Source organism: Lepidochelys kempii, chromosome 9 (assembly GCF_965140265.1).
Source record: "Lepidochelys kempii isolate rLepKem1 chromosome 9, rLepKem1.hap2, whole genome shotgun sequence".
Lineage (NCBI taxonomy): Eukaryota > Metazoa > Chordata > Testudines > Cheloniidae > Lepidochelys > Lepidochelys kempii.
Genome location: NC_133264.1, coordinates 72,531,093 through 72,556,886, shown reverse-complemented (window position 1 = coordinate 72,556,886; position 25,794 = coordinate 72,531,093). Strand labels below are relative to the sequence as shown.

Below are 25,794 nucleotides of genomic sequence, written 5' to 3'. Positions count from 1 at the left end.
TAGTAAAGTGAGGTCTACTGCAACAAATGTAGTAGACCTGTTAAGGAAAATGTGAGCTGCAGGATACTTTCAGAGTGAATCATTAGCAAAATCCACATAATTAGTTCACCATTCATCATTTTGTAGTGAAATGCAGTATTGTTTATTAGCAGACTACATGCAAATCCTCATGGGAAACAAGGTCTTACCACTTTATTTGTATGTGCTTCTCTGCATCTTAAGTTGCTGCCTAAGATCCCTCAGGATCATGTGAGGCTAGGTTATATCTGAGAGTGCTGTGCTGTATGTAAGCTTAGCAGCTGGGTAGTGTTATGGTAGCTGCTTTCCTGTGCTAAGCTGATTTACTTGTTTAAGGTCTGACCTCACCATCCTGTCAGTATGGATTCCCACCTATACAGTTAACAGCAGCTTAGCATCGGCTTGAAGTGCTAGCAGTATATTGTCAGAAAAAAAGAGGGCTACTGGTATTTGTTCCTTTGTCGTCTTTTCTTAAGAAGAGGCGCTGAAACACAAGAGATAACAAAGAATCCATTTCCTTTCTAAAAGAATAGGCTTTTGTTCTTTTTTCCTGCAAAAATGTCAGTTTCTGGAAAGAAAGAGTTTGATGTGAAACAAATCCTAAGGCTACGCTGGAGGTGGTTCAGTCACCCCTCTCAAGGTTCCACAGGCACTGGAGGCTGCCTTCAGGAAGGATATGAGCATAGAGGGACACCGGTTCAGAATAGGTTGAAGAGCCACTCTCGGGACAGAAATGGGCTAAAGAAAAACAACAGTCCAGTTCGCCACAATATACTGGCACCAGTGCCAGGTCCAACCCCTGTGCACCACCGATCTATTCAAACCTGGCATCAACAAAACCTCATAGAACAGCTGCGAGCAAATGAGGATATCCCCAAAGCAAGCACAGAGGAAAATTGTGTCAAAGAAGATTCAAGTAAAAATATACAGGAGTTGCAGATGATCACAGACGACAATACAGATGAACCCACTGAGAGGTAGGCGTTTTAGATGTCTGCACTATACTCCTATCCAAATTATTCCTAAATAATGTCTTTGTTTTTAACTAGAGTTGCCTACTATATTCCTTGAACTTGCACTGTAAAATACAGATGTGACTGACAAAGAATATTTATAAACAAAAAAGTGTTCAAAATGAACATGAGCCTTGCTATGTATTTTTTGAATCTTTTATGCTTCACATTTTTCATTTTTGAGATCTAGTTCCTAATGAATAAGATCTGTCACTGTTTCCTTTGTTACTGCTTTTAGCAGCTCCAAAAAACATGCTAATTTGTTGCCCTAATTTCCTATGCATAAAAACAATGAAAAACAATCCATCATAAAACACAGCCCTCATTCTGATTTTATCAATAACTGCAACTTTGAGAAATGTAAAATGTTGGAGATGCACCCATTATGTTGTTGCCACCAGTCTGTTAGCATCTTCACTGCCCCTTTTTACTTCCTTCTTGATAAATATAATTATCCTTGAACCATGTGGAAAGGGACCTACTTGGCCTGGCTTTGAAAAGGTTCATTTCAAATCATATTACCTTCACAGCTAATTTGCTAGAGAGAGAGAATAAATACTCTCTGCAAGCTCAGGTAATAAAACATTACTTACAGCTATGAGATCTTAATGCAGGAAGCACAGGGTATGAGTTATTTTAAAATGTTGATATTGAGGGCTAAGATATTTATACAAGTCATTTGATTGAGGGTGACAGGTAATATGCTTATTTTATTTTTGCTGATTTTTAATAAGCAGATACCAACATTATGTACAATTCCACACAAAATTAGATCCAATCGAGTGTATATTTTAACATGGCAATTTATTTGTTGTATTTTGTGGATTTGCTATCACTCTACCGGGAAAATTGAGGATCTTTACACTGTAACAAAAATGCAAGACTAATTTACTTAGAGACAGTTTCTGGCAGTAAGACACAGTTGACAGTTTGTGTATTTTTAGCAGTTATCTGTTCAAATTGTGATATCTGGCATATAGGACATCTGTGATTCCTTAAATATGTCTATACAAAAGAAGATGCATTCTTAAATTTCTTAGCCTGAAATTTCATTTCAAGTAGCATCCTACCAGGCAGTGTTTATTATATAAATTCATCACAAAACAAAATCAAATAGGGAGCAGTGTATATAAACAAATCACTGAAGTTCTCAAATGCAATCAGATCAGATAAAATTAGGTGTATGCAGGTTAACTTGGTCAATCAATTGTAAGAGGAATGAAAGATCTAAGGTCAGAACATGCTTTGTTGAGATAATACTGGATATTTGGAACTGTTATGAAAAAACAGTCAACGTTTCCTAAAAATTAAGTCAAAGTATAAATTTGCTGAGAAAGTATGTGAATGAAAACACTGCCAACAAGAACTGTATTGCATCAGAGAAGTGTCCACTGACTGTTCTGAAACTACCCGAGCTTCAAATTTTAAAAAAACTATACATTTTGACTATGAAGTGAAAAAGAAAAAGAAATGATCAAATTCAATTAGAGAAGTTATTAAGGACCTCTCTCTCAAAACAATATATTCACAACATTTACCCTTTTGTATATAAACATTCTATCATAATCTGACAAAATTCTGTGTCCTAACATTTCAGCCAATGAGTCATTTCAAGAATCTGTAAAAGTACTAGAGTCTGCTTCTTGCTTTAAAAAACCTATATAGAAATATACAGCATATGTTAGTATGTGCACACAGCGAAAACAAATCTCTCTCTGGACTCTTCTCCTTTTAGTGTCTCTTGTAAAAGTTTTATACTGAGACTATCAATTTTTTTACAAATATAAGCCTCTTATGAAATAATGCAGCTATTCAAGCCAGTGCTCTTTCCACATAAATATTAAGAAAAGATTCTGCTTTGTTTTATATTTTTAAAAAGCCTATTAAACTTGAAAATATAAAACTTAACTGCAAGGCGGTGGGGGAAATACCTTAAAAGAAGTTTTAATACATCCAAGCAATCTTACTTTAGCTCCTATATCTCAATTTCCACCATCAACGCCCCTCCACCAAAAAAAAAAAAAAAAAAAAAGTTATTTCTATGGCATACAACTCCATACACAAACCACACACACTAATTCATATTGTCATTGCAAGAGTAGATGTTAAATAATAGATGCACTACAGTTCATAACAAATACAAAGACAAAGCCTTTACTACGTTACCAATAGAAGTTGTTGCTGTCATAAATTGACACATACGTTTTCTGCTCTTTAATGCTATCGTTGTTCAGGTACCGACAAAAGCAATCATCTTAAACCACACAGGGCCTGACTTCTCCCCAGAGATGTTAGGAAGCCACGATTTGAACCAGAGTCACAGGGAACTGCCAGTGCTCAGGCCTTCTGAAATATCAGTCTCACTCAGTCTTCTGGATCTGCTTACTACATCTTACTACACTGTTAAAGCTATGGCAGATTACCACAGCCATACACTCCAAGTTTCTCATCCGTGCCTGAATCCATACAAAAGGTGTTATCAACAGTAGCTCTTGTTCTAGGAGTGTAATGCCTCCATAGAAGTGCCTTGCTGCCATACTCTTTAAGTGTGCAGTCACATAGCCATGGAATCACTATACTGTAGTAGGTAGCAATCAGGAGGTATACACAATTACTTCAATCCCAGTATTCAAAACACAGAAAGTGTAAGTACCATGCTGCTTCTAACCATCCCTCCACTCCTCTCTAGATTCAGAAGCCCTATTTGTAGCTGGACTCTAAAAAAGAGGGGAGAAGTTCTAAGGGTCACTTTGACCAAACCAGAGACAGTAAGAACTCTATGATAAATGGAAAAGGACAGGAAACCAGGTCAAGACCTTTACCATAAACAGGCTTTTGAAACCACTTCCATTTGGCAATGTAACTCTTATGGAATCTAGATGAAAATTCCCTGCAAAAAAAAATTGATTCAAACCTGAAGATCTGGCCAGGATGTTTGAAGTTTTCATCTTTTCCTAAGGACTCATCTGTCTTCTAGCTGTAAAGGTCTGTGTCTACAAAAGACAGTACAAACCTTCAGCCTTGGGCCTCAGAAAGACCACAATTCCTTGAGTCAGGCAAGCCCTGAGAGAGAGATGGCATTGATGCCAGAGATATCAAAGGAAGTCCCAAGGGAACATTTGGACACACATACAGAATTTCTTTTCCATTCCCTCTTTCTGGAATGGGCTCAAGAGACAGCTTTGTGTCATATAGATAAATATACTTCCAAACCTATATAGATATATTTACAAACAGCTGAAAATTGGCATTTCTTAACCTCAGGAACCCTAGTTTATTAAATAAGCAAACTCTTTCAAAGTACATGGAGGCACCTGTCTTCAAGCAGACAAATACAATAAAATGCTGGGTATTTTTAGGCCAAGCTGTTTTTGAGACACTATAAGCCAAAAACACAAGGGAACTTTCCAAAAAGCTGAGAAAATAATACCTGATTTTTAAAAAGGTTAGCATCTCTAAAATACATGGTAAAAGTTTCCTTGTACTTTAAGAATAAAGATCTATTCTGGCATCAGATCCTATATGGAACATTTTAGACAGTCTTATTTCAACTTGGCAAAATTAGCAGGGAAGGGCATGAACAGATTTTAACAGAAATTTAGTTCTAATGTCAACTATGGACAGAGATAAAATGCAGAAGTGAAAGTCTGATAAATGGAGGCTACTTACATTATAGAAATCAAGTTTTTAAGGGGAAAAATATACATACATACTATACACTAGAGGGGTGACTAGAGAAGGGAAAATGCAAAGGCTGCTTAGATTACACACTAATTGGAAGATAGATTAAAATTAACAAAATAGACTACTGAAGAGTGATCCCTATAGAAAACAAAAAAATTGAAACACCAAATAAATTCCAGGTAACATTTTGTAGGCAAATTCCCACATCAAACCTATATATAAGCTGGATATTAAATATCTGTTCGCTATATTTTTTATGAAAACATTGATATGGAATTGATGCCTGATAGATGTGATTATGTATCCGGATCTGTGGAAGCATACAGTATCTATAAAAGCAGAGATGTATTATTCCAGGAAACACACTACCACATGCGTATTGTTTAACACTATGTTCATCCAGGTTATTGTACAGTATGTGAGAATTAGAATTAACTGTGGTATGTAAGATACCACAGCTATTTCCATTTTTCAGCAGAGATTGAACTGTGGTGTCTATGATATCACGATGTGTTACCTATGGGTAAATGTGAGCACTGTCCAAGTAAGGAGCTTTTGAAAAACCTCAGCCTTGGAGATATAGATGTACAACTCCCATTAATATGAGTAGAATTTTCCCCTCTAAATTATAAGGTGGTTTTGAAAGTCTTAGTAATGGTGTATAGTATGGTGAAGTATATATTCAGTAGGACTCCTTTCTCCATGGAGGCAATGTATTTTCTGTAGTTTCCACTTACAATTTTCAGTTATATCTGGTCATTCATTCTGAAAGATTTTGAAGTGTCTGAGATTCCACTTGAGGAAACACTGAGAGGATAGACTGAAGTATCTTATAAGAAATGTGTAGTAGATTTCTTGTTGAAGACTGAAAACTCATTTAAATGTCAGCTATGTATGCCATCCACACAGATAAACATTATTACAAATCCTATCCCTCACTCTCTCCGATAGACAGCTGTCTATACAGTAAGCCAGTAGACCCTTCATGTGTTATTACAGTGAGGGTATCTCTCTTGTAGGTGCTCATGATGGGGTGAAACCCATCACAGGATGGAAAGGGAAAGTTAATTATAGCACAGGTGCAATAGATGTACCTAATAATATGCATGTCAGCTGCAGAGTGTGGGATGGGATGCATTCGGTAACTTCATGGACACCTTGGTCCCATTAAAGGGAGGAGAGTTCAGTCTGAAGGCAGAAGCCACAGACAGACTATGTTATATGTGAAGGAGGCTATCTTAGACCACTTGCGAGCAGAGCCTTGCTCAAAGGACAATGCCAATTGACTTGATGACATGGTGGTTGTGTCCTGATAGGAACTCATTGGATAAAGTATCTGAGTGAATAATTTTAGAACAGTTTTAATGAGTCTTGCCTGCTGGATCCCAAAGGACAGAGGAGGCTGTACTAGCACAGAACTGGATTCTCAACTTGGGGAGATACCAGAAAAGGATGAGCAGAAAGCTCAGGGTACACAGATTGGTGACTGCTGATCAGGCCATACGAAAGGTCATACAAGACAAAGAACAGCCGGAGGAATACTATCAAGAGAGTCTGCAGGAAAAAGACCTATGGGTTATGTGGGTGCATGAACTAAAAGAAGAACTAGAACAGGAATTTGGACCAGCACAGTAAGGAGGAGGAGAAGGTGGTGTGATAGGATAAAAACAATCACAGGCTAGAAAGAGATTAATAATTATTAACGGGAAACAATAGATTACTTAATTAGTTACATCTCAATCACAGGGTGTGGGACTGGAAGGCATCAGGTGATAACATAGTGGACACGGATGCCCCAAAAAGGCAGGAAAGTTCCTTCTGATCAGAGAAGTAACAGGGAGCAGACAAGATCCTATGAAAGGCTGAAGTGCCAGAGGCTGTTGGAGGCTGGAAATTCTAGGAAGCTTCATTCTAGAGATGGAGAGAGGCAATGGAACCCCTGGAAAGGGGTTAAGCACCAGACCCAGAAGAGAGGTTGATTCTCTTCGGGACTTTTGACTGTACTGGGACATCTGTTGCCCCAGAAGGGGGTTAGTTTAGCAACTTCTCAACTAGAGGGCTGAGTGGTGCACAAAGAAAGATGACCTGCGGGGGCACCAGAGACAAAAGTCCCTGCAACATCACACCCTGACACAAGGGGGCACACTGGAGGTGAGTACGATAGACAAACGCTACAATTCTGTTTCTTTTTTAAATAAATGTCTGATATTATCAGAAAAAAGCCTCAGCTGACATTTTTCAGGTAGGAACATCATGAAAGAATTATCCGTTTGATTGTTGCAATATCCTGACAGGTTGGGAGAGTGTAGACTATTAAAACAATGGAAAATGAATCAATGAGAGTTCTCTGGTCCTAATTGCCAGTTCAGAGTAATATCATTTTGTCTTAGTTAATGTGACATTTGCCAGTGGCACAGTCTGTCACATTTCTTATTAATAAAGGACCCTTTTGGGGAAGCTTTCACACTACACACTCATGCCCATCTAAGTTTTGCAACAGACATTCAGTGACACATAATGGCATTTTAATTTCTCAGGAGCAAAAGATCAGTTCCTATCAAAAAGGATGAGAGTTGATCATTTCTTTGAAAAGAGAACATAAAATTTTTGTTTTTTAAACTGAGCATATTCAGGCTAAAAAAATCCTCTCCTTACTGAGAATACAACTCTGAGTATTCAGCTTAAACTTCTAGACTAGTTAATAATGTTTGAGAATAAATAAAAAGAAAAAATTAATGAGTTAATTGTATACAGCACCCAGGAATTAAGACAGTATTGTGGCTGTAAAATGTCATTACTTTAGTTATTTGAGCAGGCTACTTACTAACTGTCTCAGTGCAGAATGTGAAAAGAATAAAAATGACAAGGCACTCATTTTCCAACCTTAACTAGAACATGGACAGACCATGGTATATTTAGTAGAACAGGTGAGGAACTACTGTGTTCAATATGCCCCATCGGGAGACTAGTTCCCTGCCAAGAGTAAAGAGTCAGACTTGTAAGACAATTTCTTGATGCTTCAGGCAAAGTTTAGAACTACTATTGCTGATCTCATCCGGCAGCAATCTTTATTTTTAAATGAAGCCATTAGCTGTTTTATTTTATCCCATGGTCTCACTGAACTTCTAGTGTTGTAAAGGAAACCTTTCAACACTATTTGACATACTCACTAATGTAATAAAGAACGCTAAAAAATGTGGCTGGACAAGAAATAGTTTGCCTCTGATCTTCATCAAGAGCTGAAAACTGATTTTAAAAGTGGTTACTGGATGTTAGGCAAGCTATACGTTACAGTCATGCAAGACAGAGGAAGAGGTTTGGAAAACAGCATAGATAAAACTGAGGGCTTAAGATGCTGAACACAATGCTTTCATTATTTCTAAGAGAAAAAGGAAACTCTAAACTATACCAAAGGTCTAACTATTATATTGGAGAAAAAAAATATAGAGCTGTGCAGAAGATGGAAGTTCCTTTTTACAAAGGATTTTAAGATTTCAAAATGTGGCTTAATTCGAAACAAACTCACTCCCCAAATTTAGAAATTCTCTGCAAAGGAGTATTCAGGGGAAAAAAATCATTTTGGTTCAAAACATTTCAAATTCACAAAATTGTAGTCATTTCAGAACAAGAAAACAAAATGTTTCATTCTGCAAGTGTGGAAGGGAGCTGCATTGGGAGGTGGGAAATAGGGTCTGTGCAGAGCTAGCTTCCCTTCCTGATTTCAGAGCAATGGTAGGGATCGTTGGCATAAAGGATATGTTAGACGTAGGGCCCTACCAAATTCATGGTCCATTTTGGTCAATTTCTTGGTCATAGGATTTTAAAAACCGTAAATTTAGTTATTTCAGCTATTTAAATCTGAAATTTCACAGTGTTGTAGCTGCAGGGGTCCTGACCCGAAAAGGAGTTGTGGGTGGCAGGGGAAGTCACAAGGTAATTGTAGGGGGGTTGCAGTATTGCCACCTTTACTTCTGTGCTGCTGCTGGTAGGGTGCTGCCTGCAAAGTTGGGTGGCCGGAGAGCAGCAGCTGCTGGCTGGGAGTCCAGCTCTGAAGGCAGCACTGGTGCCAACAGCAGTAAGGATGGCATGATATGGTACTGCCATCCTTACTTCTGCACTGCTGCCTTCAGAGCTGGGCCCTCAACCAGCAGCCGCCGTTCTCCGGCTGCCCAGCTCCAAAATAAGGGTGACAATACCATGATTCTCTCCCCCTCCATCCCCCCCCACAGCCTCCTTTTGGGTCGGAACTCCAGTTTGAGAAATGCTGGTCAGGGTAAAAGTACACAAAAGACCATATTCCATGTGGGAGACCAGATTTCACGGTCCCCGATGCATTTTTCACAGCCGTGAATTTGGTAGGGCCCTACTTATACACTCTAGTTCCCCTTGCTCTGGCACACATGAAAGGCCACGATCTGGCCCTTCCGCCCCAAGAACTGTGAAAAAGTTCTTAATATTAAGTTCCCTTACCGAGATATGACATTTTTGCTAAAAATTATGTGCAAATATAAATAAGTAAAGAAAAATGCATGGCTGAAATGTTATAAACTGAGAATAAAAACAAAATTAAAGTAAGTATTAGAAGAAGTGTGTGGTCAGAATTATTCTGGAGGTTTCTGGGAAATCTATAGTACTGAATGACAAACCTACACATTTGGTAAATTTGACACCACGATTTTCAAGCTTCCTTTTTTATGAATTAGTATCTAACTTTTCTTATAGGTTTGCAAAGCTTGCTTCCGCAAATAGACTGTTCACCTGAGTCTCCAGTGTTGCTGTGCTTGTGTCATACATAACAGGGTATGCTTTCAGAGCGATGCAGTGTGTTTTAGCCACATAACTGCCTTCAGTGTCTCTCCATGTACCATATGCAAAAGGATGTTCAACTGAAGATGGGCATACTCTTCCAATTGGCTAAGCCTCTCAAAAGAATTTTTACACTGAACAATTTCATGACCCCATGAGCAGGTCTCACTAATTAACAGATTAGTTTTAATAAGATGGTATTAGAAATCCTTAATTGGAATTTTGTATATTCCTTTAAGGGAATGGTTTCAATTGCTCAAGAACAGGAAAAAGGAAATAAAGGAGGAGACTCCACCAGTCTTTATTTCTGATTGATAATTCCATTGACATTAAGAGCGTGATACTCATATCATGAGATGGGTAAACTTCAAAGAGAGAGACGTGTACTACTTATGTATTGACTGCCAGTGAGTGTATAAATGCAACAATTAGTAGACACGTACAAAAAAAAGTGTAAGACTCAAATCTATTCTTGAAATCAGATCTTCTACACCTCAAGGTAATGTGCTGCCACTTCATTAAAATAAACATGCTAACTTGCATCACTATAAAAAAGATTGTCAAAATGTGTCTGCAATTACTTAAAAATATCCTCCTCAAAATCAGTAACTCTGGGACCAAACTCCCTAATTCTAAAAAAAGTTATGAGAGGATAACCTGCATAATTCTGCACAATACCATTGACCTACAAATATTAACCTATCTAACCATTCTTTGCAATCACTGCAGAAAACCAGCTCATCTGAAATATGTGCCTTTTTTGCAAAAACTACTAAGTGCTATCAAACAAAGGTCTGGAAAACCCAAGAAACTTTTATGAAACAAGTGCATCATGTGAGTCTGAGATGGAAGTACCTTTTTAACATATGACCGGTTATTTGCAAGCAGCAGTTTTCCACTTTGCATGAATACACACACAGACAGAACTCAAGGAAAAGTTAGTTTCTTGTGAATTTTTCCTCTCTATACAAAAGCAACAGGAGTACTTGTGGCACCTTAGAGACTAACAAATTTATTTGAGCATAAGCTTTCGTGGGCTACAGCCCACTTCATCGGATGCAATAAGCCCATAAAAGTTTATGCTCAAATAAATTTGTTAGTCTCTAAGGTGCCACAAGTACTCCTGATCTTTTTGCGGATACAGACTAACAGGGCTGCTATTCTGAGTCCCCTCTATACAGTATCTCAGATTATATAAACAGAAGCAAATACAGTTATCTGTCTCTAATGTCTCATGCGAATGCTGTCAGCAGATTGGAAGTCATGTGTAAGAAAGGCTTATATACCATAAATTCTCTTTTGTTGCAAGAATACCTTTGTCTCATGTACAAAAACAGTCTTGGCCTTATTTACTTGCAAATAATTTTCCAATTAGATGCCTTTATCACATTTGAAGTGGGATGTACAGAAACGAAGATAAACTTGGTCCTATAGATGTGAAGAAAGTGTGTCCCTGATCAATAGAACTATATCGGGAGCATTAAGCTCATATTGTCTGAATCACTACCAGGTGTTTGAAGATCCCTTGATAGACAACCTGTGTCAGATACAGTAGTGATGGAGTGAGGCCTGGAATATAGATGGGAATCATAAAAAATAAAGCTAATTTATTTATCTGTCATTTCTTACATTAGGGAACATGGGCTAGCACCAAAAACAGACAGCTAACCAAAACACATACCTCAGCTTGTTAACGCAGTCTGCATCACCAGAAAATACTAAGACTCAGATCCACAAGGGTACTTAGGTGCCTAAATCTGAGACTTAGGCCTCTGAGTCCCAACTTTGCTCCACCTATCTCCTACCTAAGCCCCAGAGTGATTCACGAACTGGGGGAACCTAAACATTCAGCTGCCTCTTGCATGGGGCCTGATTGAGTAGGCACACTCAGAGACTGCCTACCAGATCAGATCCTATTCAAAATCTGGCTGGAAGAAGTGGTGGTCACCTTATAAAGTTTAGCCCAGTGGTTAGTACACCCTTCTGGGATGTGGAAGACCCAGGCTCAATCCCCCCCTCTCTGCCAAAGGGGAAGAAATGATTGGAACAGCCTTCTCCCCACCTCTCAAGAGAGAGTTCTAACTACTGCGCTAAAAGTTACAAGGTGAGCCCCACCAGCACTTCCTCCTCCTCTGGCTTGTTTGTGTGGCATGAGACAGGCACCTAACTCATTCTCACAAGATGTGCCTTAGGCACCTAAGCCACCTGACTCTAGGAGATGGGGTCCTGTTTGCGGATCGCTTGCAGAGGTGGGCACCTTCCTGCAGCCTGGACTTAGGAGCCTAGTTCCATAGGAGGGGCAGGGTTTAGGAGATACCCGTCATCAACATCTCCCATTGGCTAGCTTAGGCAGCTCCCTGCCTAGCATACTGGCTTTTGTGGATTGCATTTAAGGTGCCTATCCCTCCTATTCATTGTGCAGAGAGCCTAGGAATCTAACTCAGCTTTTGTGAATCATACTGTTGTTCTTGTGATTTTCTAGACACTGCAATGCCTAAGTCCCTTCATGGATCTTTCCACAACTATGTGGGATCTAGTTAATTTATTAAAGATTCTTTTCTCCTTGTTATAGTTTCCTGTTGGCGTGACTGAGGCTCCCTCCTGCTCCCTTTCATTACTCACCAACACCTAGGCCTATATCCTCCAAGGAATTTAGGCACCTAACTTTCCTTTAAGGAACCGGACCCTGATTCCCACATTCAAGTGTTTGGCTAGGACTACCCAGACATTTTGGAAATGAATTGGGGGAAGGGAAGGGCTGCCCTCCCAGAGCGAGAGAAAGGATTTGAACAGGGGTTTCCCACCTCTCAGGAGAGGTGCTCTAACCACTGAGCTACGAGATATTCTGATGGGGAAGGGGGGGAGGCTCTTCAATCTTTACTCTTGCAGCTGCTCCACAATGCATAACTAACGAATGAGTGATTGGAGCAGAGAGACTGGACCCGGGTTTTCCCACCTCCCTGGTGGGTGCCCTAACCATTGGACTGCAGAGTCATTCTTTCTTTCTCTCTCTCTGTGGCACAACAGCTACAGTAGAACCTCAGTTACAAACATTTTGGGAATGGAGGTTGCTCATAACTCTGAAATGTTCGTAACTCTGAACCTTATAATTCTTTCAAAAGTTTACAGCTTTGAAACTTTACTATGCAGAAGAAAAATGCTGCTTTCCCTTTATTTTTGTTAGTAGTTTACATTTAACACAGGACTGTACTGTATTAGCTTTGTTTCTTCTGCCTCTGCTGCTGCCTTAGTTTTGTACTTCCGGTTCCAAATGAGGTGTGTGGTAAACTGGTCAATTCATAACTGTGGTGTTTGTATTTAAATATTTATCCAGAGTGGAACAGACATTAGGCCAGAGAGAGAAAGAGAGAGTGAGAGTATGTACCTTTGTGGATCCCATGCCTTTTGACTATGTACATTTGGGTCCTACAATCAAAACTGTTATGGTCTATTCCAAGTTTTGTTGTTGACCTCCTCTATAAACTTGAGCAAATAATCCAACTTCTCTGTGCCTCAGTTTACCCATGTTAAAAGTAAGTATCAATTACCTACCTTTCAAGGACAATGTAAAGCTTAATCAGTGTTTGCAAATACCCATCTTTTCATCAAAGATGCTATACAGGAGCAAAGTATTTTTAATAATATTAATTAATAAATTATGTTGATGCAGTATACCACTTTGCTTCACAGGTCATTTTTCCCATGACATTATCTCGCACAAAAATCTCAGCTACACTATATTACTGTTACATTTTCTATTGCAATACAATGATCTAAACAGTAGTAACAGACAGTGGCAATATTGGAGTGTTTTCATCAGAGAAAGAGGGCAGAGACTGTCAACATTTGCTATGCTTCAGTTCCCCTTACAAGTTAGAAATAAAGAGCAGAGGGTGCCAATCTTGCAAAGTGCTGAATATTTTCAATGCTTGTTGATTTTAACGAAAGTTGTGGAAATTCAGCACCTTTCAGAATTGGGCAATACATACCTGGATGTAAATGAAAACTGATGTGTGAACCACTGAAAGGTAAGAAATCTTAAGTGTGGAAGAACAGCTATTCTCAGATCATTCGTATGGTGTGTGTTGCCAGGGAAACCTTTTTTTTTATATATATATAAACACAATATGAATTGAGCACAGATGCTCAGCAAGCTCTGTGTATGTTATAATTTTACATTGCACTGGAATATTAGGAATTATATATATTATAATTATATTTTCTTAATATTTATATGTTATATATTTAAGAATTATATATTCTTAAATATTTATTGTTTAAATATGTATCTGATTAATTATATTTTACCCATGCCCTGTATTTGTGGGGGATCTCTCGTGTTTTGTCTCGTTTGCCACATTCATTGTGATTTCTTTGCTTCCAGGACACAAGCTTAGCTTTAAATGCAATTTTTAAAATATCAGGATGCAGTTCTGAGTTTTCACAGCAAAAAAGTGTGCACTCAGAGTTTCTTAAATTCTGATCCATACAGGTTCACATTTTAGATTATAAAATGTTTGGGGGCAGTGATCTTATCTTTGCATATTTGTACAGTGGAAATAAGTCCACCTCTGGTGTCCAGATTTTATAATGGATGTTGAAAGAGTAGACTGGGTTCAGACAACAGCTAGAAATGATTTGTGTTCTGAGACAACAAAAAAAGCTCCTATCTTTACCTTCAGTAATAATTTAATAAAGTGCATCTAAGACTGTCCTGCCAATCCATAATCTGACAAATTTCATGATGGGCAGTTATGAAGTTGTTGTTAGAGCAGTTAGAGTTGTTTTATTTTGTTTGTTAGTTAAATCTATAATATAAAATTCTTTACCTATAAAGAGGAAATGAGATGAGTGTCACTGAAATGAAAATTGTGATGATATATATGAGTAGAACTACACTTATAATGATAACAAAACTCACCAAATCTTTAGTACTATGTAATGTAGAAACTGGAGAAATTGTTTATTGGTGGACCACACCTTTATTAAAATATCATTTGCCTGTCCATGTCTTACATCAGCAGGTGGAGAAAGAAAGACACGTAGTTGTGTAGTTTTAAAGTCTCAGAACTACCAAACCAGTTTGAGACTGGATTGGGGAGGAAGGGGGAAACTGATTCTTGCTATGAGGCAATCTAGTTGCTGTAGTGAAAGGCACCATTTAGTTATGAAGCAGACATCAGCCATTCCACACGAATTATTCCCAGGTCATCAGATTCTCTCTTTTCCGGTGCACCAACAATTCTGAGATTGAGAATTTTCTGCTGGTTTCCTAGCTCATCAGCTCTGACAGCTTCTTATCATTCAAAACTGATGTAAATATAACTAAACCATAGCAGTACCAAGAATTTTAAATCTGACACACAAACACACACCTCTTTGTGTTGTATCTTGTCAGAAACATTCCATCTTTTTATCTACTCTACTAAAAAATATCCTGCCATGTGTCTACTTCAGTATTTTGTACAGTAAATCCATACATTTGGCAATAGCAATTTTCCCGGTTTCCTATTGTAGTAACCCAGGCAGTTATTGTTGGTCCACCAGGCAAAGTCTCAGCTTGTGATAACAGTCCCTCTAGACAGGGAAGGTTATGGAGGGCGGGGGGGGGGAAGGGGGGGGAGACAACAAAACAACCACGTTAAGACTGCGAAGAGGTTTTTTTTCTTATTTTTTTTTCATACATTTAACCATGCCTATGTGAACCTTGAAGGAAAACTAATGGCTTTAGATCTCATTTCTGTTAAAATATACAAATAAAGATGCTCCATATGAAGCTTACATGAGAGTCCTCTAAGCAATAGCACTCAGGTACATGCTCTCCATTTACCCTTATGAACAAATCACTGTCTAGTTCAATTACTATCTAGCTTTGTTTAAATTAAGGCTTCATTACACTGTTTTAGTTAGTGTTACAGTACATTAAAAACTGAATTTAACACAACTGGCAACAAATGTGAAGTAAGGTCTGGAACAACTGTGCAACCTGTTTAATAATTCAAGAGTATTCATTTGTCAGATATAAAGCTCCTATTTGTACTGCACAAAGTACATCTCTCCCAATATTTTTTTTTAAGCAAAACATCACATTTATGCTTCTTCTGTTCATATATACAGGATGATCTCTTGAATCAAACATAGTTCTGTATAATTAATAAAACATCCTCTTTTGTGCGCCACATTTGAGACAATTAGAGGAAAAAGCCATTATTTCATTCCTGCTGGATACTACTGTGACATTTCATAAACTAAATTGATGGTGATCATTGATCTGATTTTCCTGTTTGTCATCTTTTAATGTAGAAGTCATATCATGTACTTAAAAGAGGTTAAAAATGCTAAAGTATGAATGACAAAATATTTGTATTGTTTGTTACTTGTTTCTTTTGTAATCAGCCCATCACATTTATCAGGATTTTTTGTGTTGTCCTACATTAGCAGATCCTTAAAATAAAACACTCCTGTCCTGAGTGTTATGATATACTTAAAGCTAAATTTTCAATGTAAGAATGGCTGGTACAAAGCAGGAAGGGATTGCCATAGCTTTCAATGGTCTGTAGAAAACTCGCAAGATAAAAAGGAAAGCAATGGGAAAAAAAAGGTCCTGACCCAGATAAAATATAAATAGTTTCAACTTTGTCTGTCCATGTCTTACATCAGCACTTTACATTGAATTTTCTCCAGTAGACTATGTTCAAAAGCATGTCTGTGTTTAAATAGGGAGTAGTGTATAGGAAATTGTGGACCTACCATAAAAAAGTTACATCAGTTCTGGAATAACAATGTTTTGGTAAAAGTTGGGAGTTCAGTTACTTAATATGGCCTACACCAGTGGTTCTCAACCTGCAGCCCAATCAGCACACAGCTCTGGCCCATGTGACATCCTCAGGGCCATATAGGTAGTACATATATTGTGTGACTATGGCCCACATAACACACAAAAAGCTGCATATGCAGCCCACAATGGTAAATAGGTTGAGAATGACTGGCCTACACTAACAACCAATAGGAACATAGACATTGGCATACAGGTTCAAACCAGTACCAGATGTTTCAGAGGAAGGAGAAAGAAAACTTGTGTGCCAAATTATGGAGTAATCTGTCTACAGAAAGCTAGATCATGGCCTTTATACCACAACCTTATGTATCACATTAGCAACTACAACAGGTTCTCTTTGAATCACTATTTTTATTGTTCAAATGCTCAAATAAAATCTACGGAAGAGGCACTTGTTTTCTTTTGCAGACGTTCTGCTGGTTTGTTCCAGTTATCTTCATGTGGGTGTTTTATAATTCTACTTTTAAATTATAATGTCATTCAATTTATTTATTACTGAAGGAAGACTCACTGATCTGTAATTTCAGTTTCATTCTGGTTTCTTTTTTAAAACTAGGTACAATATTTGCTACTCTTCGGTCCTTTGTTATGAAAGTTGATACTAATGACATATTGCAGGTTTTTGTTAGCAGTTCAGCCACTTAAAAATTAAGTTATTTAGAACTCTTTCATTAATAACCAGCCAGCCCCAAGAACCAGTTGATCTTCAATTTATTACTTGGTTCCAGCACTACTATTTCTATGTCAATCTCTGACAGAACCGCATCTTAACCTGCCAAAGTAAACCTTTTGAGGGATTTTTGTACAAAAACTGAGGACTTCTGGCAAAAGTCAGATATTCTGGAATAGTTTTAGCTAACACATGTGGAATTTCTGCAGGGATTATTCATTTTGGATTGGTTTGGAAATACTCAGAGTTCTATTTAGGAGAAAATCCCAGTATTAAGAAGAGATGGGCCCCAAATCAAAATGCAAAAGCTGCAATCACAAACTTTGAGAACATTTGAATCTCACACAATTAACTTAAACAAATGAATCACGATTAACTGCAGTTTTAATCGCACTGTTAAACAATAGAATACCAACTGAAATATATTAAATATTTTGGATGTTTTCCTACATTTTCATATATATTGTATTCTGTGTTGTAACTGAAATCAAAGTGTATATTATTTTTTATTACAAATACTTGTACACTAAAAATGAAAAACAAAAGAAACAGTATTTTTCAATTTACCTCATACAAGTACTGTAGTGGAATCTCTTTGTTGTGAAAGTGCAACTTACAAGTGTAGATTTTTTTTTGTTACATAACTGCACTCAAAAACAAAATAATGTAAAACTTCAGACCCAACAAGTCCACTCAGTCCTCCTCCTTGTTTAGCCAATCGCTAAGCTAAACAAGTTTGTTTACATTTACAGGAGATAATGCTGCCCTCTTCTTATTTACGTCACCAGAAAGTGAGACCAGGCATTTGCATGGCACTTTTGTAGCTGTCATTGCAAGGTATTTAAGTGCCAGATATGCCTAACATTTGCATGCGCCTTCATGCTTCGGCCACCATTCTGATGACACTTGTTAAAAAATAATGGGATAATTAATAATTAATTTGTGATTAAACTCCTTGGGGGAGCATTGTATGTGCCCTGATCTATTTTACCTGCATTCTGCTATATATTTCATGTTATAGCAGTCTCGGATGATGACTCAGCACGTTGTTCATTTAAGAACACTTTCACTGCAGATTTGACAAAATGCAAAGAAGGTACCAATATGAAATTTCTAAAGATAGCTACAGCACTCAACCCAAGGTTTAAGAATCTGAAGTGCCTTCTAAAATCTGAGTGGGACGAGGTGCGGAGCATGCTTTCAGAAGTCTTAAAAGAGCAACACTCCAATGCAGAAACTGCAGAACCCAAACCACCAAAAAAGAAAATCAACCTTCTGCTGGTGGCATCTGACTCAGATGATGAAAATGAACATGTGTCTGACCGCACTGCTTTGGATTATTATCACGCAGAACCCATCATCAGCATGGAAGCATGTTCCCTGGAATGGTGGTTGAAGCATGAAGAGACATATGAATCTTTAGCGCATCTGGCACATAAATATCTTGCGACGCTGGCTACTACAGTGCCATGAGAATGCCTGTTCTCACTTTCAGGTGACATTGTAAACAAGAATTGGGCAGCATTATCTCCTGAAAATGTAAACAAACTTGTTTGTCTGAGTGATTGGCTGAACATGAAGTAGGACTGAGTGGATTTGTAGGCTCTAAAATTTGATATTGTTTTATTTTTGAATGTCTTTTGTACATAATTCTATATTTCTAAGTTCAACTTTCATGATAAAGAGATTGCACTACAGCACTGTTATTAGGTGAATTGAAAAATACTCTTTCTTCTGTTTTTTTACAGAGCAAATATTTGTAATAAAAAATAATATAAAATGAGCAGCGTACACTTTGTATTCTGTGTTGTAATTGAAATCAATATATTTGAAAATGTAGAAAACATCCAGAAATATTGAAATAAATGGTATTCTATTATTGTTTAACAGCGCGGTTAATTTTTTTAATCTCTTGACAGCCCTACTATTTTTCCATCAAATACATAAATGTTGTCTAGAAAAAAGTTAGCTGGCAGATTTATATTTAAATAAAGACTAAATAATATTTTCAAACTCATGTTGGTTCTGAATCCCCATTAAATACATGATTATTTCTCTTCAGGTTTTAAAATTACCAGGAGTTATTAGTTTTGTAAAGCTGATTGGAATAGAGAAGCACTGTGACACACACAATGGTGAGCAATCTTAAGGGACAAATTATTTTATGTGATACATTTTAGCTGAAACAGCCGTTGTTAAGCAATCCACACTACCAATTTCATCTTCTACAGGGGCCAAAGGAAAAAAGTTAGTTTTCCTTTCAGCTAATGATTTTTCTTCTTTACTGTAAGCTTAGTTACCATCATACAACAACATATTTTACTTATGGTAAATCTCTCTTATGATGATACTATAACCTCAACTTGAGCTGCTCAAATAGTAAAAGAAGAGAGCCATAAATATTTTCTTGAATAAATGTAATGAAATCACTCTGACACTATTCATAGATCATATTTATGAATATTCTGTTGATAATCAGTTTAATAACAATGTTGCAAATCTTAGCTCAATTTTTAAAACCGAAGGACTATTTTAGAAAATTGCTACCCATAAATCATTACTCATAATTCACTATTCATTATTCTTATATTTTAGAAGTTTCAATCGTCTGCTTAGGGAGCAGAATCAATATGATGTGACCTAGATGACCAATCACACACCATAAATAAAGAATAGCGAATAGGTAAAGTCGACATTTCACTGTCAACCGTTCTATGAGAATTGTTCATGTTAGTTACTTGTCAAATACTTGCAAATAACCTATGTATTTATAGAAATTGGGACCTATTCACAATAGAAAAAAGGGCTAAATTCATCAGATAATTGCTTCACAACAAATAATTTGCCTACTACATCCTCTTCCCACTAATTACCACAAATAGAAATCATGAACAATACTTCAGATTGCAGTTGGCTCACCTAGTTAACAGTACATTAAAAAGTAACCAGCACTGAGTGCAGACTGAGTACTATGATTATTAAAGAGACAAAGTGGGTGAGGTAATATCTTTTATTGGACCAACTTCTGTTGGTGAGATAGGCAAGCTTTTGAGCTTAGGGTATGTTTACACTGGCAAGTTTCTGCATCACAAGTTATAGTACTTTTATTAAAACGCTGGAATTAAACCATTGTTGTGTGTCCACACTATGCTGCTTGTGACACTGGAGTGCATCCACATTAGCAGCTTTTGCAATGGCAAAGACAGCAGTGCACTGTGGTAGTGTATGTCTCCAGGGCAGCCAAGTTCAAAACAATGAGCAGAGCGGTCACCTGAGGCATTATGGGACAGATCTGGAGGCCAATTACAGCGCAGAAAGCAATCAAGTGTCTACACTGGCAATGGAGAGCTGGAGCCTCTGCATAAATAGCCTTACAACTCTTGTCAAGGTGGTTTTTGTGCAGCACTGCAAGTCAGGAGTTTCTCGCACAAAGTGGCGTGGCAGTGTGTATACATCTGCAGTTTGAGAGCAAAAAGATGCTTTACTGTGCAGAAACTTGCCAGTGTAGACAAGCCCTTACCCAGAATTCTTCTTTAGGTTTGGGAAACTAACCCAGAGTGTCATTAACTAAATACAAGGTAGAACAGATTGTTTAGCATAAGTAGTTAAGAGATATTTCAAGGGACCAGTCAAGGTGAAGTGGCCGTTTAACACCCCTTTAGTCATATTGAGGAAAGTAAGGGGGGAGGGAAGCAGCTGGCAGTCTGATTGTTAGTGGGTTACAGATTGTTGTAATAAGCCATAAATGTAGTGTCTCTATTCAGTCCATGAATAATAGGCCACTTCACCTTCACCACATCAGACGATAATGGTAGCACTGCCGGCAATTAAAATGGTGCTTACTTTTCCACGGTGGGGGAAATTTTCATTACCACAAAGGGCCTTTGATAGTCTCACTCTCTCTATCACAGCTTACAATTCAATATGTATTTTTATGAAGTTACCTTGATTTCATTGCTCCATTAAAATTTTACAATCTAAACCATTTTCAATGGCAGGACTAAAGAACAAAGCTTTCAATACACTGTATTTTATGTTTTTCTCCCCCTACCTTCATCCATACCTATCCCTTTTTTCTTTAGTTTTTCCTCTCACTTTCACCACTTATTTCTAAATTACGTCCTTTGGTGCTGACTATAATCTTCTACGTCATCAGGGTGCAACAGGAGTGTGGTGGTTACACACATCAACATCACAAGTTATTTCCTGATACCACTGTTTCTATGGAAGCAAAGGTTTGCAGTTACCGTGGCTATCCCAACCTTCTATGTACATCACTTTGGAGGAAGGGGAAGTTGGGGCAATATTATCTCTACCCTACCATATTGATTAAGCTTCTCCTACATAAAATTCACCTTGTTCTGGTTCCCATATTTATTGTCTATGGTAGTGCTTTATGTAAATATTTTACCAAGGAACCACAACTGAAATTAGATATTTCAGTAGCAGTGAGGCTTTAAGCAAGGTTTTCTGCCATTCATATCAACATCATATTAGCTCTTCAGACTTTATTTTATTTATATTTTTCATTGTCCAAATTCAGTTAAGTGAAGGCTTAAAAGCACATTTGACAAAGACCCATTGAAATAGATAACAGGCAATTACCACTGCATTCTTTCCAGATACAGAAAACATCTGTCCAACTTTAACACCAAGAATGGTATGCTTCTATAAGTCAGACTATTTAAAATATAGTATTAAATACTTGATGTTCTCAGATAAAGACAGCCCTATATTATGTAATCTCAAATTGTAAAGATGATTAATATAATTATTTCATTACCTTGCACTCAGAGGCTAAAAACCTAATTTATTAAAAAGACAAAAATGATTTCTTGAATAATGAGTACATATCTCAGAAAAATAGGGAAAGGATTTTATTGCACTTGTAAAGTAAACTACATAAACAAAATCTAACAGAAACCCATCAAATGACTTTTCTGAGAGCGTGAATAAATAATATGCAGTGCATGTTAACATCTGAGCTTAGAACAGGACAGAAGCAGAAAACAAAATATTTGGGTTTGGAGGGGGATGATCACCACTTGAGACAGGCAGTACGGCCAGGGTCATTGGTGTCATATGAGGACTAGCTATATTATCACACATTTTAGTGTGTCTGGGAAGTAATTCTCTCTCTGAAACAAGCTTTTCAGTCCATTGTAGATCCAGGGTTCTGCAATGGGTTTCATTAGTTTGGAGGAGGTGGAGTCTGTCCGGTATATATAGGACAATATGTTTCTCAGTGTCTTTATGGCCTGCGTGACTGAGCCAAACTCAGTCAAAAACAAAAAAAGGCACAATGAAAACCTCTCTCTGTCCTTCTTTGTTCTTTTTGAGACCAGCTAACCAATCTCAGATTTGTTTGATCTTTTCAGTGAAATAGGCAGCCAGCTCCTCACAGTGGGAGGTATTCAGCTATGGGGATGAGCACAGACTGTACTGATGTAACTAGTTTTCTGTGTAGTGCAGTTATGCTGATGTAGAGCCAGCTGGATGGAGAAAGAATGAATTTGGCTTCCTTCACAGCTATAAAGGAATAAAACAGGTTTTGCTCTTTCCTATTGAGATCAGAGATGGTGATGCACCACCAGTATTCTAATCTTCTGCCATCGCACATCATCTGATGCGGTGCATCCTTGAAACATGGTGAGCAGTACTGTCAGTGAATAAGTGAGAATTTTGGATCAAAAATGTGTATGGACAGCAGATTATTATAAAATTCTACACGTCTGTCCAAGAACCTCACCAAGTTTGGGACCCCATTGTTTTAAATGCTGTACAATCGTAGGAAGACAATCTCTGCTCCAAACAATTTAAACTGTAAATAGACAAAACAGATGGAGGTGACAGAGGGGAAACACGAAGCGCAGAGAGGTGAAGAGGCCTGCCCAAGTCAGTGGCGAGCCAGGAAGAGAACCCAGGTCTCCTCAGTCCCAGTCCTGTGTCCTATCTACTGGACCAGGTCCATGATAAAAAGAGGAGATCCACATATAGAAGCTCCACTCCATCTACAGACTTTAAAGGTACATCGGGGCATAGGTCGTCAGAATCTTAAGACTGTTGCCAGAACAAAGGTAGTGCGTTAATATGATGTACTGGGGCATTGTGAAAGAGGGCAGAGTTAAGGTTGCATGGGTATTAACATAGTTTTTTTTGCCATTGAATTACCTAGTTTTTTTTTTAAAACAGGAATAGCTATATTGTTGTTAGGAGTTAATAGTCACCTAGGCAGTTGTACATCTTAGCACCTTGAGCCAGTCCTCTGCCCCCCAGCATTTCCTGTCCTGCAAATCAGCTGTGCCCCAAGCTTTGGCTTATGCAAGTAGTTCAGGTCTCGTCCTCTGCCTCATGTGACCAGAAACTTGGTGCACAGAACTCGGATAATACAACACAGTGTTTCATATCCTTATGCCATTGATCTTTAAATACAAATTATCTTCTTCCATAGGAATTGAACATATGGTCCTTACAACATATTGGTAGGTGTGAATCCAGATTTTTATTTATAAACTGCAAGGGGCAGAGCACTCTGTCTCTGATCCAGCAAACTGCTTAAGAACGTGACTAACTTTAAACTCAAGAGGTCTGATCCAAAGCCCACTGAAGTCAACGAGAGACTTTCCATGGACTTCAGTAGGCTTTGGATCAGAACCACAAGTTGTTTAAGACAACACACTACTCATATCCTTAATAAAGGAGATAACTTATTTTAACCAATTCCAACACTGAGAAGTGGCAAGATTATGTCAAAGAGGTTCTTTGATGTATCAGGGACAGTTGTCAGCAACTTTCATGACAACCCTCAAACAGCAGCAGAAAAATCACTACTGTTGCAGAGACAACGGTGCATGTTGACACTTGAACAAATAGTTTATTTCACTGATACTGTATTATTATTATTAGAGATTTGTAGTTGTCATAGCCAAAGGAGAATTGAACCATGTTATTTTCATTTTTTTCATTTTGCTCAATAAGATACTAGCGACAATTTTACATTAAAGCCTCCTTGTTCTAGAATATACCCTAGAAAGCAAACTGTTGGTATAAAACTGTAAGGCAGGCACAGGATGTCAATACAAAAAAACCCACAACATGCTGTCTTAGATAAAGTGCTTCAGATAATCTTCCATATTTAATAAAAAGAAAACTGAACAATGGGAATGCCCACAATCATTAATAATCTGCATTACAATAGTCCTGAACATTAATTTTTACAATTAACCACACAATTAGCCTAATCTCAGTATAAGAATTTAGGTACAACTTTCTTAGAGCATTTCAGGTAAAGTTATATAGTTTTGTATTTTCCTGAATAGTTCATAGAATAAATAGTAAGTTTATTGTTTCGTCTGATTATCAGTTTATAGCAGCTCTAAATGTTTTTGTATCCTGCTGTGTTTTCAGCTTCTTTGTTTGCCAGTGGACTAACTCCAGAAATGAAATGTATTATCTTCTTTTTATAGGAGGAATTAAGATATGATTTTCCCAAATTGTGTCTGGTGCAAGTTATAGTGGCATTTCTTTATACATCATTGTGCTTGGGGGAGGCGGGGGAGAGGAAATACAACTGCAGTACTTTTTCCTTAATAAATACTTTGTAAATGCCACACTTTGAACATTTCTGTAGAAATGCCAACGAGTACATTTGTACTTGTAATACAGGAGATAACTTATTTTAACCATTTCCAACACTGAGAAGTGATAAGATTATGTCAATAGAGAGTCAAAAACATTACTAAAAACAGGCAGCCGAGAGCACCATGTACTACTGCATTGTAAAATTACCCCTTTAAACTTTGATTTAGATTTGCTTTGTTGAGTGGTTGCTGAAATGCAGCATGAGAATCACACATATAATTTGCTATCTCTTATGATCAAAAGTAACAACTACTGAGTGTACTACAATTATTCTATTCCCACCAGGAAATAGACATCTATCATTCATATAATAGAAATTTAGGGCCCTGATGCTATAATAAGGTACAGGACAGCAGACTCTTGTGCTTACATGTGGAAGCTTGCAGGATCAGGGCCTGAGAGAATTACCATGTTTCTAATACAATTCTATCACCTGCGACGTTTACTTTAGTTAATTAACATAAAATAATCAGTTTCAGAGGAAGGACACAAACTAATATTTGCTAAATGGAAAAATTATTCAGTATAAGGACAAGGAAAAGGAGCTGGGACTAAAATGACAAAATGAAAATCTATCAGTGCAGATTAACATGACAAAACGCAAACAAAATTCTAGCTTCTATTGGTGTTTCATTCATGAAAGAAAGATGATCTTGTGACTAGAGCTGGGCAGGAACTAGATTTTCTGTTTAATGGGAAATTCCACAACTTTAAAAAATGTTCCATTCCAAAAAGGAACAAAACCAAAACAGCTGAAATTTACCATTAAACAGAGTTCTGGGAAAAAAGTATTTTGGATCAATTAAAATGCTATGTTTCAATTAAATTGAAACAGTTTGGTCTCATTTTGATTTTTAAAATGTTTTTATTATGCCATATAAAATTTTAAAACAAAGTTATTTTGAAATAGAAAATCAAAATGTTTCATTTGAAAATGGTTGAAATGTAACGTTTTGATCTTAACATTCAGTTCCATTTTCTTAATATGAAATGTAATCAAAATCAATACATTTCCACAATGTTTCACTACCAATTAATTGTAAAATTTATCTGTGCCTTACCTTAAGTTTCCTTTCTTGGAGTAATAAGGTTCAGACACTGGGTCTCTGCTCTCTGCAGCCATG

The 25,794-nt window shown here is 37.4% G+C and overlaps 1 protein-coding gene across 3 annotated transcripts in view; it reads left to right on the top strand.

Moving 5' to 3' along the window:
* Positions 1-294: 294 nt before the first annotated feature.
* The window catches only part of KLHL4 (kelch like family member 4), a 77,017-nt gene continuing 51,517 nt past the window's right edge, over positions 295-25,794 (top strand). For all 3 annotated transcript variants that reach the window (XM_073360870.1, XM_073360869.1, XM_073360871.1), the window contains exon 1: positions 295-995. In XM_073360870.1, coding sequence (XP_073216971.1) covers positions 577-995 — 419 coding nt within the window. In that variant the 5' untranslated portion in view covers positions 295-576. The remainder of the gene's footprint in view (positions 996-25,794) is intronic.